The sequence below is a fragment of the Triturus cristatus genome, chromosome 5_2 (assembly GCF_964204655.1).
Source record: "Triturus cristatus chromosome 5_2, aTriCri1.1, whole genome shotgun sequence".
In the NCBI taxonomy this organism is placed as follows: Eukaryota; Metazoa; Chordata; class Amphibia; order Caudata; family Salamandridae; genus Triturus; species Triturus cristatus.
The window spans coordinates 592,908,499-592,924,457 of record NC_140588.1 but is presented as its reverse complement, the minus strand read 5'-3'; the positions used below and the strand labels follow the sequence as shown (position 1 = coordinate 592,924,457).

General features: G+C 48.6%; 1 protein-coding gene across 1 annotated transcript in view; it reads left to right on the top strand.

Moving 5' to 3' along the window:
- GABRA3 (gamma-aminobutyric acid type A receptor subunit alpha3) overlaps nucleotides 1-15,959 on the top strand; it is a 1,714,543-nt gene that overhangs the window by 858,799 nt on the left and 839,785 nt on the right. Inside the window, exon 6 of the mRNA XM_085607670.1 lies at nucleotides 7,208-7,428. Within this exon, the coding sequence (XP_085463796.1) occupies nucleotides 7,208-7,428 (221 nt within the window). The remainder of the gene's footprint in view (nucleotides 1-7,207; nucleotides 7,429-15,959) is intronic.

Genomic DNA, 15,959 nt, shown 5'->3' with positions numbered 1-15,959 from the left:
CACACAGGAGGTCCGGGAGGGGATCGGACTCATCTTCGGCCCCGTCATCGGTGGCCAGCAGGAGGCTTAGTTCGGTCCGCACGAAGTGAGGCTTGAGGCGGTTCACGTGAAGGACCCGGAGGGGATCCCGGGGCGACTGGACGTCCACCAAGTATGTGACTGGGCTCTTCCGCTCAATCACCTTGTAGGGCCCGGTCCACCTGTCCTGGAGGGCGCCTGGCTTCACAGGAGCCATGACCCATACTTGTTGGCCTGGCTGGAACTCGACCAGAGTGGCATTCTGGTCGTACCAGCGCTTCATCTCTTCTTGGCTTGTCTCTAGGTTGGCCTCGGCCAGCGCTCGGAACTTCCTGGTCTGGTTCCGGAGGGTCAGAACATAGTGGAACACATCTCGTGGGGTGGTCTGGGGTGCCGCCTCCCACCCTTCCTTAACCAAGCTGAGGGGACCTCGGACGGGGTGTCCATAGAGCAACTCAAACGGGCTGAACCCTAGGGACTTCTGGGGGACCTCTCGGTAAGCGAACAAGAGGCAGGGGAGCAGGACGTCCCACTTATGCCGGAGGGGCTCTTCTAGGCCGGTGATCATCCCTTTCAGGGTCCGGTTAAACCTCTCTACTAGGCCGTTCCCTTGGGGATGGTACGGGGTAGTGAATTTGTAGGACACTCCACATTGTTGCCACAGGGACGTCATGTACCTCGAGATAAAATTAGTGCCACGATCGCTCACGACCTCGCGGGGGAACCCCACCCGGGAAAAGATCCCCATCAGGGCCCGGCCCACTACGGGGGCCGTGACGGTGCGTAGGGGGATCGCCTCAGGGTATCGGGTGGCGTGATCCACCAGGACCAGGATGAAACGGTGACCTTGGGAGGTAGGGGGGTCCAGGGGCCCCACGATGTCGATCCCGACTCGTTCAAAGGGGGTACTGACGACCGGGAAGGGTTGGAGGGGAGCCTTGCGCTTCCCCCCACTCTTCCCGCTAGCTTGGCACGTGGGACAGGACTTGCAGTGGGCTTCTACGGCTGCTCTCATCTTAGGCCAGTAAAAATGGGTCACGAGACGGCTGTAAGTCTTGTCTTGACCCAGGTGGCCGGCAAGGGGGACGTCGTGGGCTAAGCCCAGGAGGAAGTCTCGGAAGCGGAGGGGTACCACCAGCACCCGTCCGGATCCCAGCTCCACCGACTTCTGCTCACTATACAAAATGCTATTTTCCCAATAAATTCGGTGCGTGCCAGTTTGGTCGCCTGCGGCTTGGCCCTCGGCCTGGCGCCGCAGTCCTACCAGGGAAGGACAGGTGGCTTGCTCCCGGCAAAACTCCTCCCGGGTGGGCCCACCCTCGTGGCGCCATTGGGCCAACTCGGGTAGATCGCCTAACTCAGGGACCGGGGCGGTGTCGGACAGGGAGGGCTCGTCGCTGGCGACGGGCCCCTCCGATGGGGGGACGGGAGGACCCTCGGGGGTTACTGCTCTGACTTCTTCGGTCGGGGCGTCTTCGACTTCTCCCAGGGGGGTGAGTCGGGCTGACATAGATCGGGTGGTGGCGCACACCACTCGGGGAGCCCCATCATCTCTAGGTGGGCCTTGCGTTCGACGTGCTCCCAGGGCGAACTCTCCAGGTCGTTCCCTAGGAGGCAGTCGACCGGCTGGGAGGTTCTTACGGCATCCCTCAGTTTACCTACTACTCCACCCCACTCAAACGGCACCAGAGCTACCTGACACATACTCTCTCTATTATCGGCGGAAATGACTGGGCAAAAGACGTTGGGGAGGATCTGCTCCTCGGGGATTAAGTGCCTGAGGACACCGGTGATGCTGGCCCCGGTGTCCCGCAGGGCCTCTGTTTGGTGGCCATTGATCTTAACAAGCTGCCCGTATTTCTTCGTGTTGGAGGGCAGGAGGCTACCAGGGACCATCCCTATCTCCCAGGGATACTAGGGCCATGGCTGCGGGTTCCCACTCCCCGGTTTCCTCAACCTCCTCCCCCAGAGCAACGTTGGCTATCTGTCTTGCAGGGGTGTTTTGGGTGGCCATGGGGCACTCTGGGTCATTGGCGTAGTGCCCGGGCTTCTGGCAACGGAAGCAAGTGACGGTTACCCTGTGTCCCCGTCTCCCGGGTGGTCCGGATACTGGTGGGGGGGGCGCTGGGAAAGGTGGAGATTGGGTCTTCGGAGGACTAGGCTGGGACTCTCTCTGGCCTCCCTGGTTCCCCCCTCCTCTCTGGCGGGGTGGTCCCTGACTGGCTCGGGGGTATTCTCCTACCATGCCCCGGGTGACTCGGGTGTTGGTCCAGCGGTCTGCCTCCACCGCCAGCTTCCTGGGATCGGTGAGTTTGCTGTCGAGCAGATGCTGGCGTAGTTCCACAAAGCAGTTCGCAGCCAGGTGTTCCCACAAGAGGAGGTCGGTGAGCTCCTCAAGAGTGGTGACTTTGCTGCCCTTGACCCACCCATCGAAGGCCCGACTAAAAAAGTTTACATATTCTACCCAGGTGGTGCCCGGGATTTTCCTGCAGTCCCGGAATCGCTGACGGTACATCTCGGGGGTGAGACCGTACCTTGTGAGTAGAGCCTCTTTCATGTGGCTGTAGGAGGTCTGCAGAGAGAGGGGTAGGTCGAGCAGGGTGTCTCTTCCTTCGCTCAGAAACCGTCCCCACAACCCTGCCCGCCAGTCCTTCTGCGGGACCCGATGGGAGGTCATGGCGACCTCGTAGGCCCTGAACCATTGCTGAATGTCATTGTTTTTATAACATTCCTTGACCACATCCTTGGGGATGTGGACCTTCTGCTCCGCTGTGGAGGTCGCCTCTCGGTTTCCCGGGGGCCTCCCTTCCTCACTTCTGGCCTTGAGTTCGATTTCCTTCAAGCTGCGTTCGTGCTCCAGTTGGAGCTTCCTTCCTTCGTGTTCTCGTTGGAGCTTCTTCTCTTCTAGCTCGCCTTGCACGCGCATTTGCTCTACTGCTAGCTTTTTCTCTGCTAACTTTAATTCGCCTTCGATTTTGAGTTTCGCTAACTCGAGTTCGTGATTGCGGCTTCTCTCTCTGTCCGCAAGTTCCTCCGGGGATAGGCCCCCGTCTGGTACGACGCTTCGCACCTGATTGTTGCTGCTTTCGCCTTGGGGAGGTTCAGCCTCGTCGGGGCGCTCCCCCGTGTTTTCCGGGCGGGAGGCCCCGGTATCCACCCAGGCTTTCAGTGCTTTCTGCAAATCTTCCTTGGTGTTGAGACCGGTGGTAGCGATTCTAAGTTCTTTGCAGAATTGCTTTAGTTCTTTGTGTGTGTATTCTTCTAGTTGTTCCACCTGGAACACCCTGTTGGCGTTGATTTCTGCGGGGATCACGGTGTTTCCTTCTGCCATCTTTGTTGGTAGTGCGCCCGTCGTTCACAGTACGATCTCTCGGTGATGGGCCCGAATCCCGTCGCTTGCCACCAATGTTAGACGGCGACCTCAGAGGAGCCCGGGAAGGTAGTCCTGACTACCCTGAGACCCACCCTCAAGTATCGTAGCCGGGCACTGGCGGGGGACTCCTCAGGAGGAGAAGTCTCGTATCGAGGATCGTACTTCGGGCACCACACGACACAGAAACAACACACCGTGCGTTCTCAGGAACCAATCTTTATCAAATAGGTTAGCACTGCAAATATGTACAAGGAGAGCGCGGGCTCAATGAGTCTCGGAAGGGATAGAGGGTAGCGGGACAGTCTTTGGCACAAAAGTTCAAGGTAAGGATGTACCCGGCGCACAGCTCACAATCCTCGAGCTGGGGGGTAGGCTGGTTGTCGTGGGGTCCGGCGGGACCAGTGGAGTCTGTGGAAGCCGCGAGTCACTCAGCGGGCTCAGGTACAAGTTCGGAGGTCTTACGATCTGCAGGGAGCCGCGAGTCACTCAGCAGGGCTCAGCTACAAGTTCGGAGGTCTTACGATCTGCAGGGAGCCGCGAGTCACTCAGCAGGGCTCAGGTACAAGTTCGGAGGTCTTACGAGCTTCGGGGAGCCGCGAGTCACTCAGCGGGGCTCAGGTACAAGGTCAGAAGTCTTTACGATCTTCGGGGAGCCGCGAGTCACTCAGCAGGGCTCAGGTACAAGTTCGGAGGCCTTACGATCTTCGGGGAGCCGCGAGTCACTCAGCAGGGCTCAGGTAGTTCTAAGTTCCAGGAGCCGCGACCGCGTCAGCAGGCTCTCGTTGTTCCAGCGTCGAATCTGCCGGACAGTCCCAGAGCACCCCTTGTTATAGGTTGACCCCTCTTTGATGTCCGGAGTCTGTCCAGGCAGGGGTCTTGTCACCTGGGGGTCGCTTGTCGGGGTTTTCCTGCCATTGTCTTGTGATCTTTTCATGGCCGGGTCGGGAGGAGTCCCAGACACCCAGCAGGCGTGGAGCCAGCTTGCAGGGAGGCCGGAGGGCCGATCGAAACCCATCGTCCCAGGGGAGTTCAGAGGTGCGATAGAAACTGCTCCTCCCTCTCTCACCCCTGGAAGCGTGATGTCCTCCAGCCGGAGTGGCGCCTCTAGGCCCGGGTCGCGCTGGGGCCGGGCGGCCATCTTGGTGCATGAAGTGGGCACGCGGGCCCGGGGTGGCCGAAAGGAGAGAGGCCATGGACGAGGATGTCCGGGTCGAGTGCGTGTGTTCTGGTGGAGAGGCCTGGTGAGGCCGGGGGATTGGGGCTGCCGGCACCAGGTTAGGTGGTGTGGGGACCAGTAGAGCCATGTTATGAGGCCGGGTCCAACAACGAGCCCCTGGTGGCCGGAGTGAGTCTGTCCAAATGACTATACATCAGACAAAAAGAGTGCGCCCTGAATATTGCACAGCCAATGTGTTTCCCAACCGCACCACTCTCAGCCGGTAAGGCCTTCCACGGGGCGTGTCCAGGCAGTGTTTTGATATCGTTCAAAGGAAAACTGCACGACGGAATCCAAGGCATGTGTTTTCTGGCCCCAGCAGGCTCAAACCACACTTCAGTTTAATTGAGATTATACAAGCGTTTGTTTGGTAAACTTTTGTGTGTAGAGATGTATGCGCGGTGGTGTCTGGAAGGGCCAACGCCATCCTGTTTTCAGGAAGCGCGTCACTTTGAAGAGCTTCGAGGTGTTGTTTGCAAGTGCTCCATTTAGAATCTAATCAGAGTTCAAAAACAATAAAAGACAGAGCACTTTAAGCGCGGAGGGCGGGGCGGGTGTTTGCGATTGCAGTTTTGGTTAGTTTTTTCGTAATCGGCAGTGGGTTGTATGTAGCGTTATTTCAGTGTCAAATCCATGTTTACACATTTCTTGCTCAGAACTGCCTTGGGAAATTGAGGTTACATTTGTATAAGATGTGCCCGTTTTGCACGCTGGTGGAAAAATATTTCCTGAATGTAAGTCAAATTCTTCTCAAAATTAACAAGATCTCTACAAAGTGCTTTGCATTTGAAGAGCGAGACCTATTTTACACTGTTTATATTTCACCAAATAATTTGTTGGATACCCGGTAAACAATGAAAAACCAGTGCGAGGTACAGCTCAGTTATTGGCTCTGGATAACCTCTGGTTCTTGGTGAGCCTACAAGTCCAATATATCTCCACAACCAGAAAGGTCCTATACATCATAGGTGTATTGCTTAAAGATATCTAGTATAGTTAGAAGAAATTACAGGTGAAAATGTAGACACAAATGGCTGTTTTTCTCAACTCAATTTGAATATCTTAGTTATTTCAACTGCTACTTTCTATAGGAAAAATGTGAAGGATCTACACAAATGGCCCCTTGCTGAATTCAGAATGTTGTCTTCTTTTAAGAAATGTATAGCTTTCTGGGATCCATTATTGGTTCACACCCATTCCTACCATTAACTGGAAAGAGGTTGAAAGCACAACAATAGGAAAAATAGACTATGTCCCAGTGAAATGCCAAAACTGTATAGAAAATGTTGGTTTTCTGACAAAAGTCTGCCTATTCCTGAAAGCTGGGATGATGGTTATTTTAGCAAAACAAACCCTTCACTGATACCATTTGCAGGGAAAAAAACAGAGGCTGTCTTCAGCACTTTTTCCCCAAATACCTCAAAATGTAGCTGTATTTCTCCTAATGTCTCTGTCCCCTCCAAGGGAATCCACAAACTCTGGGTGCCTTTAGAATCCTCAAGATTTTGGACGAAAAAGATGCAAATTTGCCATGGATACCTTATGTGGACAAAAAGGTATGGCGGCCTAAGCAGTAACTATCCGAAATAGCCAAAAAAGGGCATGGTACGGGGGAAAAGGCCTGACAGCGAAGGGGTTAAGTGGATGGCACAATCAATGTTACAAGCCCACTAGTAGCATTTAATTTACAGGCCCTGGGCAAATGTGGTGCACTTTACTGGGGCCTTCTAAATAAACAACATATTCCAGTCGGGTATAAACGAATGTTACCATGTTCTGAGCATAGAGCACAATCACGTTTGCACTGGCTGGCAGTGGTAAAGTGTGCAGAGTCCTAAAGCCAACAAAAAGGAAGTCAAACAGGAGGTTTGAAGGCAAAACTTTAGTGGGCAAGCATGGCAAGGATTCAAGGTCTACAACTGCACATGTTTTTCTAGCCTGAAAATCACTGGGCAAAATGTTCATTATTACTGAAAAAGTCATGGACTTGTGCTAGCTTTTTTCATTTTGCTGCTTTGCCACCCCTTAGAGAACACTCAGCCATACCTTACTCAACCCTGAACCTGTGAATTGCTCAATTCTGCCAGAGTGGAATTTGTAAGTTCTCTTTTTGAAGGCTCAATTTGACCAGTCCTGATTCTGTGAATCGAAGGATGTATTATATGTTTGTAAAGTGTTGCTTTTTAGCTTTTACGTGCAGCTTGTTGAATAATAATAGTCTGGCAACGTTAAGATGTTGGTTTTTGGCATCAAAACCTCCATGTGAGCCAAGGGTACATCACAGAGGCTTTGCAGCCTGTCTCTATTTGTAAGAAGCATTAAGGTGCTCTGAAGCTCAGCCACACTGGGCTAAGATGGGAGCCTCTCTCCCACTTCCGTTGTGCCTCTGGTACATATTTGGACTCCCAGGGAACACAGAGTGCTGACTCTCCATCATCAGATTGGCTAGGTTCTTCAAAAATAGAAACCATTTCTCGTGATTAACTGTGCATTTGACTCTAATTAACAAGTGATGCTGAATTATACAGCAAAGATAGGAAAACTCTGTCAGTGAGGTCCTTTTGTTTCTCTTTCTAACTTGCTCCATCCTTTTTTTTCAGGAGTACACAATTGATGTCTTCTTTCGGCAAAGTTGGTGGGATGAGCGTCTGAAATTTGATGGCCCTATGAAGATTCTTCCTCTTAACAACTTACTGGCCAGTAAAATATGGACACCGGACACTTTCTTTCACAACGGGAAGAAATCTGTGGCTCATAACATGACCACGCCGAATAAGCTGCTTCGACTGGTAGACAATGGGACCCTTCTGTACACCATGAGGTAGGTGCACTGCAGCCCACACACGACTGCCCTACTGATGCCAACGTTTATTCCTCAGTTAGTTTCATATTTGAGAAAAACGTCATGAAATCAATCTACATTTTTTAAGCAAATAAAAAAGCAGCAAGCTCTTCAGCTTGTTGGAAATGTAAAAGAAAGCACACCACTATACAAAAGAAGAAAGAGCAGTTCATGTTTTATTTAATCACATCCGCATACAGCTTTGGTATCATAAAAGATATTACTGAAATGGATTTTAGTCTTTAAAAAAAGAAAGGAAAAACATGACATTTGAAACAAGAGGTTTGGATAATGCATTTGAACGATGGGAGGAATTTGCCTTTAACCATTTGGCACCACATCTCCTTTGGCACATTATTGTGTTTGTTCTTTCCAGGCAGCATTCAGAAAAGCTGCCACTTGTCACATGGAAGCATTGAACGGGTATGCCACAAGCAAAGGCATTGCTATTAAAACCATCTCAACTCACATTCCCTTACCAGGCAAAGTAATGCAATGTTGTCCCGGCGTTGCAGTTGAGTTCAGATTAATGGTGGTATCTGATTGCATAATGAAGCCAGCCCTGGGTTATTTCCCGAAATTGCACAAAAGCTATGTTGATCTCCAGGATGGCATTCGACTTACTTTTCAAAAGCAAGAGAAGTTCTTTCACAGCTTGACTTTCCTTCCTTTCCAAATGAATGGTTGTCTTCTCATTTCTCTAGGGTTCTGGGGTTCTGCCCCATATGAGAGGGTTACCTTCATTTTTCCCTCAGTGGATCATTTGAGATCGTGTGATATAGGACACTTTATGTACCTTTGTTCGCTGTGATCACATTTTCATTATATACTGGGTCCCTGTATCTTTGTTGTAAGTCTCTAGCATTAGATGCGGATAAGTCTTTACTGACGCTTTTGTTTGTTGTTTGTGAGGCACGCGGTATTTTGGCTGAAAAAATGCAATCCCACGTCTTTGATTGAGTTTTGCTGTCTCTGCAGTGTTTTTTGTTAGCTGTCAGAAGGCTTTTGCCCTGCTATGGCGACTAAGTCATTCATGTAGAGAAGAATTGGAACACACTTCCCTCTTCTTTAGTGATATTCTTGGTAACTTCTCGTGGATATCGATTGTATACCAGTTCTGAAGAGATTAAAAAATATGATGATTACTATGCAGCCATGCTTTCTTCACCTGTTGGATCCCATTGCATTTCTTTGGCCTTCAAGGTCCTTTATAATCTCCATGGGGATGTTGGGGCTCAGCTCATTACCAATGACTAATATGGCTAGTGGTCTGTCTTCACAGTTTCTGTAGTTATGGCACACTATTGAATTAGCCGCAGTGTAAACTATTTGCCTACAGGAAAACCATTTTGTTACACCTGTATTTTCCACAATGAGGTTCAGTCCAAATACTTTGGGGCAGATTTACGTTCCCTGGCGCATCCCTGCAAATCAGCAGGGATGCGCCAGGGAAGATGCGTCACGCAAGTTTGCCCTTGCGCCACCGCAGATGTGCCGCATTTACAATGCGGTGCATCATGGCGCAAGGACAAGCAGATGCGTGACGCATCTGCCGGCGTAAGGTTGGCGCAGTGCTGAAGTTGTGTCGCAAGCGCGACGCAACTCCAGCACTGTTCCAACCTACCCTATCCCTAACATGATGCTTCACGCCTTACGCCTGCTTGAAGCAGGTGTAAGGATTTGACGCACCAGCGTCGGGAAAGTGACTGCGTGAAATCTTGTAGATATCACTGCGTCACTTTTCCAAGGCTTTTTCTGACGTAACGCCCACCCTGCATACATTAAACCTGACGCAGGTTTAATGTGGCGCAGGGCTTTACAACGTGACGCATCTCCCTAGATGCGTCACGTTGTAAATCTGGCGCAGCATGGCGCTTGCTTTGCGCCGCCGCTGCATCACAAAAGTGACGCAACGGCGGTGCAAAAGTGGCGCACGGGGCTTGTAAATCTGCCCCTTAGTCCAGGGGAGAAAGGCATGTGCTAAAAAGACCACTTGTACTTTCTACATGATTTGGGTTTGCAATTTCCAATCCAGTTTTGGAGAATGTAATTTGATCTATGTTCAAAATGCTAAGGGGCAGATTTACAAGCCCCTTGTGTCATTTTTGCGCCGCAGTTGCATCACTTTTTGTGACGCAGCAAATATACCTGCGTCGGGTATAATGTATGCAGGGGGGCGTTCCAACGCAAAAAAAGCCTCGTAGTAGTGACGCAGTGAAATCTACAAGGTTTCACTGGGCCACTTCTAGGACTCCACTGCGTCAAATTCTTACGCCTGCTTGAAGCAGGCATAAGGAGTGATGCAGCACAATGAGGATAGGCCTCCTCCTGCATTGCTGGAGTTGCGTCGTGCTTGCGACACCACTCCAGCAATGCAAGACTTTTGCGTCAACAGATGCGTCAGAATTTCTGACGCATCTGTCAATCCTTGCACCATGGTGCGCCGTATTGTAAATACGGCGCATCCATAGTGGCGCAAGGGTTTCTAATTGTGGCGCAGGGAAAGTGACGCATGTTGATAGATGCGTCACTTTCTTGCAAATCTGCCCCTTAGAGTTTAGGTGAATAAGATAATATCGTGTTGTCACATTAAAGCCAGATCTATTGGGTTTTCCAGCACTTCTTATGAAAGAAGCCCCTGCCTCTTTGAGGGAAACAGTCTTCTTGAAAACAATGGTCATCTCTAAGGAATGCATACATTGGAATCGAGGTCTGCTGTCCCTCCCACACAGGCGCTTTGAAGCGAATCACAAAACGTTAATGAAGCAGGAGGTTTAATGGCGTCCTGCATATATATATTTTCCAATGCGGCTGATTAGTATAACAGATGCATCAAAAATTAAGCCCAGGTCGCAAACCAGTCACTAGTACTATTACAGCATCGGAAGCCATGTTCTTAAAATAGGGTACATTTTGCATAGAATCGATTTGTACGCACAAGCTATCAAAGTCAAGGACTGCAGAACCTATAAAAGGGGAATTTATGACAAAGGCAGCCGTCATCCATATGATTTAAAGAATTGATTCAAATAGAATGAATTGATTTCATGCACAGAAATGTCGTTTCACTCCTTGACTTATTGTCTGCGGTGCCCCATGGCTGCCCATCTCACAATGGGGGCCTCTCTTTCGTTCTTCTTTGTTGCCTGCACCTTTGGCGATACAGTCACCCGAACGATGCAGGCGGTCAGCACGCAGGGTCTGGGAGGGGAGATGCACTTTATGAAGTATGTGCTTCTAAATGCCACTGGAGTGCCCTTAAAGTGCATGGTTGGTCAAGAATCCCGAGAGAGGATGGTTCAGGACGCCCAGGGATGCACCATGTCACTGTCTGATAAAGATGACCTTCGGTTCTTTAGCGTGAATCGCATACTTCAGCTATCTCAATGATTTTGGTTTGTGATGTTACACAAAAACTGAAAAATAACTCGTACATAACTATATGCACCACGCTCGCCCCCGAAAATGAAATAACCTTTTCTGTAGTGGGAATGTCAGGTGCCCTCAATACCTTGAAACAAGCCAGGCTGTCAGCTATGGAACAATAACTTTCAGTATGCGCGAATGCTGCTTTTCGAATTTTAGAAATGTGATGTTTTGTTTCCAAGATTAATTAAATAGCCCTCTCAGTTAAAGTGCTACATGGAGAATGAAATGAGAATTATTCCCTAACGTGCAAGTTATTCATCTTTTTCCCTAGCGTGCGTGCATTAGATTTGTATCATTTAATGGAGAACGGGTCTTGAGAACTGGAGGTTGTTTTTCACAGTAAAGTAGCGTTCCCACTGTATAATAAATGTAAGACCAACAGGTAAATTCACGTGACGCAAAGGCAGGTGGCTCAGTGAGCTGAAATGTTACAGCTGGCAAATACGGTGGTCTGAGGACATGAGCTTGAATCACAGCAAGGATACTGAGCCTTCCATTTTTTCAAGGTGGGAAACCTGAGTATCTCATCTTGCTGCTATTTAGAATGCGTAGAAATGTCAGAAGGATTTTATTTACTGCAACGTAAAACAAGTTAATATAATAACTTGGGTTATAGTAACGTATATTATTTAGAACGCTAAGGTATTATAGTGTTAAAAGAAAAGTGGTATTTTTTGCTATATAAAAAGTTATTTCTATTACAATGTTCAAGAGAATTATTATGCAACTTCCAGTGGCAGCTGCTTAGATCTGAAAGGGGTAGGGCGAATATTTTGACTCACTTACAGGCACTCTGCGAAACCAGCAACCCCAAAGCTCTCTATTGTGAGCCAATTGAAACAATGTGTTAGAAATGGGGGATCTAGTTGGCAGAGGTAGGTACCTTTGTCCAAGTAGGGACCCTTCATCCTAGTCAGGGTAAGGGGGATACAATTCTAAAATAACCCCTGCTCACCCTCTTGGTAGCTTGGTACAAGCAGACAGGCTTATCTCAGAGGCAGTGCGTAAAGCATTTGTGAATACATACTGTAATACAGTGAAAACACTACAAATGGACACCACACCAGTTTAGAAAAATAAGTAATCTTTATCTAAATCAAACAAGATCAAAACAACAAAAATCCACACTACTGTAATAACAATAAGACTTTCAAATGGTAGGAATAGTTCAGTTCAAAGCAAATTGCAGATGCAACACTTTTCACACAAAGTACCTTGGATGCATCGTGCACACAAACAAAAAGGGCTGCAGGGAAGGTGATGCGTCGGTTCTTTACACTCAGGGAAGGTGATGCGTCAGTTCACTGCTCTGGGGGAGGTGATGCGTCGGTTTCTTCCTGCATAGGGATGTGATGCATTGGTTTCTTTCTGCGTCCCCCAACGATGCGACAGACCTGGCGACTCGATGCGATGCGACGAGCAGGGCTTGCGTCAGAATTGGAGACCAGAGCCCTCAATGCGGCATGCAGCGATTTCTCGAGCCACCGGCAGGCGCTGCGCCATTTTTTTCAGAAGCTAGCACCGTTGCCCCACGCTTCTTGTTGTTGTATTGCTTTTCCATCTTCCAACAGCCAGAACAACCTCCGGACGCCCAGAACAGCTACAGGCACCCCTTGCCAGGTCATAACTCCAAGCAAGGAAGTTCAGGGGAGCTGGGGGTGAAGTGTTTGTGTCCCTGAGACTTCAGAACAGGAGGCAAGCTCTTCTTCTAGGCCTTGGAGATCTTTCGTAACCAGGGGAACCAGCAAAAAGCAAAGTCCTTGTCCCTTTCCTTGGCAGAAAGTAGCCACTGCAGGCCCTCCCCAGACAGCAAACAGCACAGGGGCAGTATTCCTCCTCAGTTTTTCCAGCTCTTCTCCTTGGCAAGGGATCCTCTTGATTTCCCAGAAGTGATCTATACATCTGGGGTCTGGGTCCCTCTTTTTATACAGTAAATCTCTTTGTTCTCTCCTGGCCCAGGGCTCTGAACTTAGTCCAAACCAGTTCTGGGGGGACTTTGCAAGTGCACAACAACCTCCAATGTCTGTGTGAGCCATGGCCACAGACACACCACAGGGGGGTGGAGCCATCATTGTGGAAGGCAGGCACAGCCCTATTCAGGTGCAGGTCCTACTCCTCCCACCACTCCAAATGCAGACCAGGCCTATTCAGCCTAGCGCTGACTTATCCAGACTCTTTAGAGCAACTGCACATCCCCAGTCCCTGTCACTCCAAAGCCAGACAGCCAATACACATCCTAGCAGAGGCACACCAGATGGCTAAGCAAGAAAATACCTACTTTCTAAAAGTGGTATTTTCAAACACAGAATGTAAAAATCACTCTCAGAAAAAGATGCATTTTAACATTTTGAGTTTAGGCATACTACATTTTATTTTCCTATCTGGTTCCCTGAGGTAGTTACGCTTATAAGATCTTATAAGCAAACTGCCCATCCTATCTTATACACCATAGTGAAAAAAGAAATTGGCAGTATTTCACTATCAGGACATACCACACACATCAGGGCATATCCTACCTTTCACATACACTGAACCCTTCCCACAGGGGTACGTTGGGCCTACCTTTGGGGTGACTAACATGTAAGAAAAGGGAAGGTTAGGGCCTGGTAAGTGGGTGCACTTGCCAGGTCAACATGGCAGTACTAGACTGAACACAGGCTCTGCATTGGCAGCCCTGAGCTACATTTACAGGTTGCTTTTGTGGGTGGCACAATCAGTGCTGCAGGCCCACTAGCAGCATTTGATTTACAGGCCCTGGGCACACACAGTGCACTGTAGTAGGGACTGACTCATAAATCAAATATGCCAATCATGGAATCGCCAATCCACAACAACAATTTACAAAGGGAGCACTTGCACTTGCGCACTGAACAGCAGTGCCAAAGTATCCAAAGCACCTAGATCTGCAAAACCAAGTCCGACACACAGCAAAAACACAGGAGGCAAAGGCAAAAATACAGGGGAAACCCGCACAGATAATGTCAGGTCTAACACAATGTTTACTTTAAAACACATTTATATCTTCTTACACCTCCGATGAATGCTTGTCCGAAGAATGGCAGTGAGTCCTGTGGTACTTTTCAACTAGAGAAAGGCAAGGATTGATTAGGGGTGGGACGGAAGTTGCAGAGTTTCACTTTGAGGAATTCCACACAGTCACAGAAAAACTCTACGAGATTCTGCAGAATTCCACAAACAGGCAGAAAGCATGCTGTTCGCACTGGAATTTAGGGCTAATATGTGTTGTGCAAGAGTGCACAGTCATTTGAGTTGATTTTTCTGCTGCTCGAGTAGAAAATTACATTAGCAGCAGCAAATCTACATTAACGACAGCACTCGCTGCCCACGACCTCTCTTGCCCACCGGCGTTATAAAATGGTGGTGGAAGGCTCCATGGTGATGGCAAGTCACGCCAGGTACCGGCAAATCTCACACTTGCAAGCGCATGCTGTGGAGCCTCACTTTGTTTCAGAGAGGCTCCAATGTCAGAATAATTGTGCCTTGGGCCGATTGACAGAATTTGTAAGAATCTCTGAGTTACAAGTCTGACGTGGAGTTACCCAAATTCTGCCAATTCTTCGAGTGGAATTATAATTTAGCCCAAGCCTAGGATTAATTTAGAGGCAAAATCAGATTGTTCCTAAGCTTAGCTCTCAGCAGCCAGAAACACAACACACAACTCATTGTTCTCAAATGTTTTGCATGAGAGAAAAATATGAGAAAGCTATTGAAATTGGAAATGGAGTCCAAAACTCACCAAGAAAAATATTGGAATTGGAAAGTCATACCGACCAACTGGCTCAATTGATTTCAACTCCTTCATAGATCAGCAGTAGAGCAAAGCAGAAAGGTGGATATGGCCTACCTGAATTACAGTAAATCCGTTTATAAGCTTCCATATATAAGCCTCAGAAGAAAGCCACCAGCTGTGGTGGCCACTAATGTGGTGATCTGGGCACGGTATTGGCTGCCTGGTGGACAACGGAGATAGCTGGTGAAGACGCTGCTCTCTTGTTGCTGAATATATTACCCAGCATGAGAGAAGTGTTAAGATTGGTTGGAGTGGGTTGGAGGCTGCTCACTATCAAGCTATCTAAGACAGCTTGGGTTAGGGAGGTTTAAAGTGTGCATGTCAGTCTAGCCATCGCAAGACAGCCAGCCAAAGTGACATGGGCACTTTAATCTGGAGTAGCCACCACTACTCCCTGCTGCCAATCAGCAGCAATGGCCATTGCCCATCCTGACACTCGGCTCAGGTTGACTGCACCAAAAAATCAAATGATAGTAAAATCATTTAATTAGCATTTTATAGCAGTAGTGGGTGGGGGGGCAACACTCTTCCGCCTTAATGAAGGAACTGCCATTGGCCTCTTCTGTGTTTAGGAATTCACCGCACATATGTTTATCTGTCTATCCAGAAAGGCATACAACAGTGGACAGTGACAGGGAACTGACTAGAAGGCTGCATTATGAACAAGTCTGCTCTCCATATTTTGTGATCAAGACTTTGTGGATTATTAGATTAATGCCTTGAATGCCTTCGACTGTAGACGAAGTAACTGTAGCTGGTATAACTACACCGAGCATTCTAGGTCTGTGGGCATTATATCATACTGCATGAAACTATGTTAATGAGCACATTGGATCCTTTTATTTCAGTGCGCTATTGCACACACACATTAAAAACAAGGATTGGCAAAGGCAATAGGTCTTGTTTTGGTGGTCGAGGGTTTGTTTGGTTTTCCCTTGTTTGTTTCCCCTGATCTCTTTTTGTAAAGATTAACAAAAAACATATGCATGCGTTTGGGGTCATGGATAGCTATTTTCGAATGTATTTTCTTATACTTTACTCAAAAAACAGCTCAAAGATGGCCGCATGCCCATGCTCAGATGACCAGCTTGAAATAGTTTTAGTAAACCACAACCAAAACCATTCTACATCACTATGCTTACAGACATGTACATGTCTGTGGGGCCATTTTCTAATGTTTTTGAGCAAAATCAATATTCAAAACCTCTAGCAGCCCAGTAGCAGTGTCAAGACATTTTGGCGGAACAAAATTCCAAGATAAGACTATGAT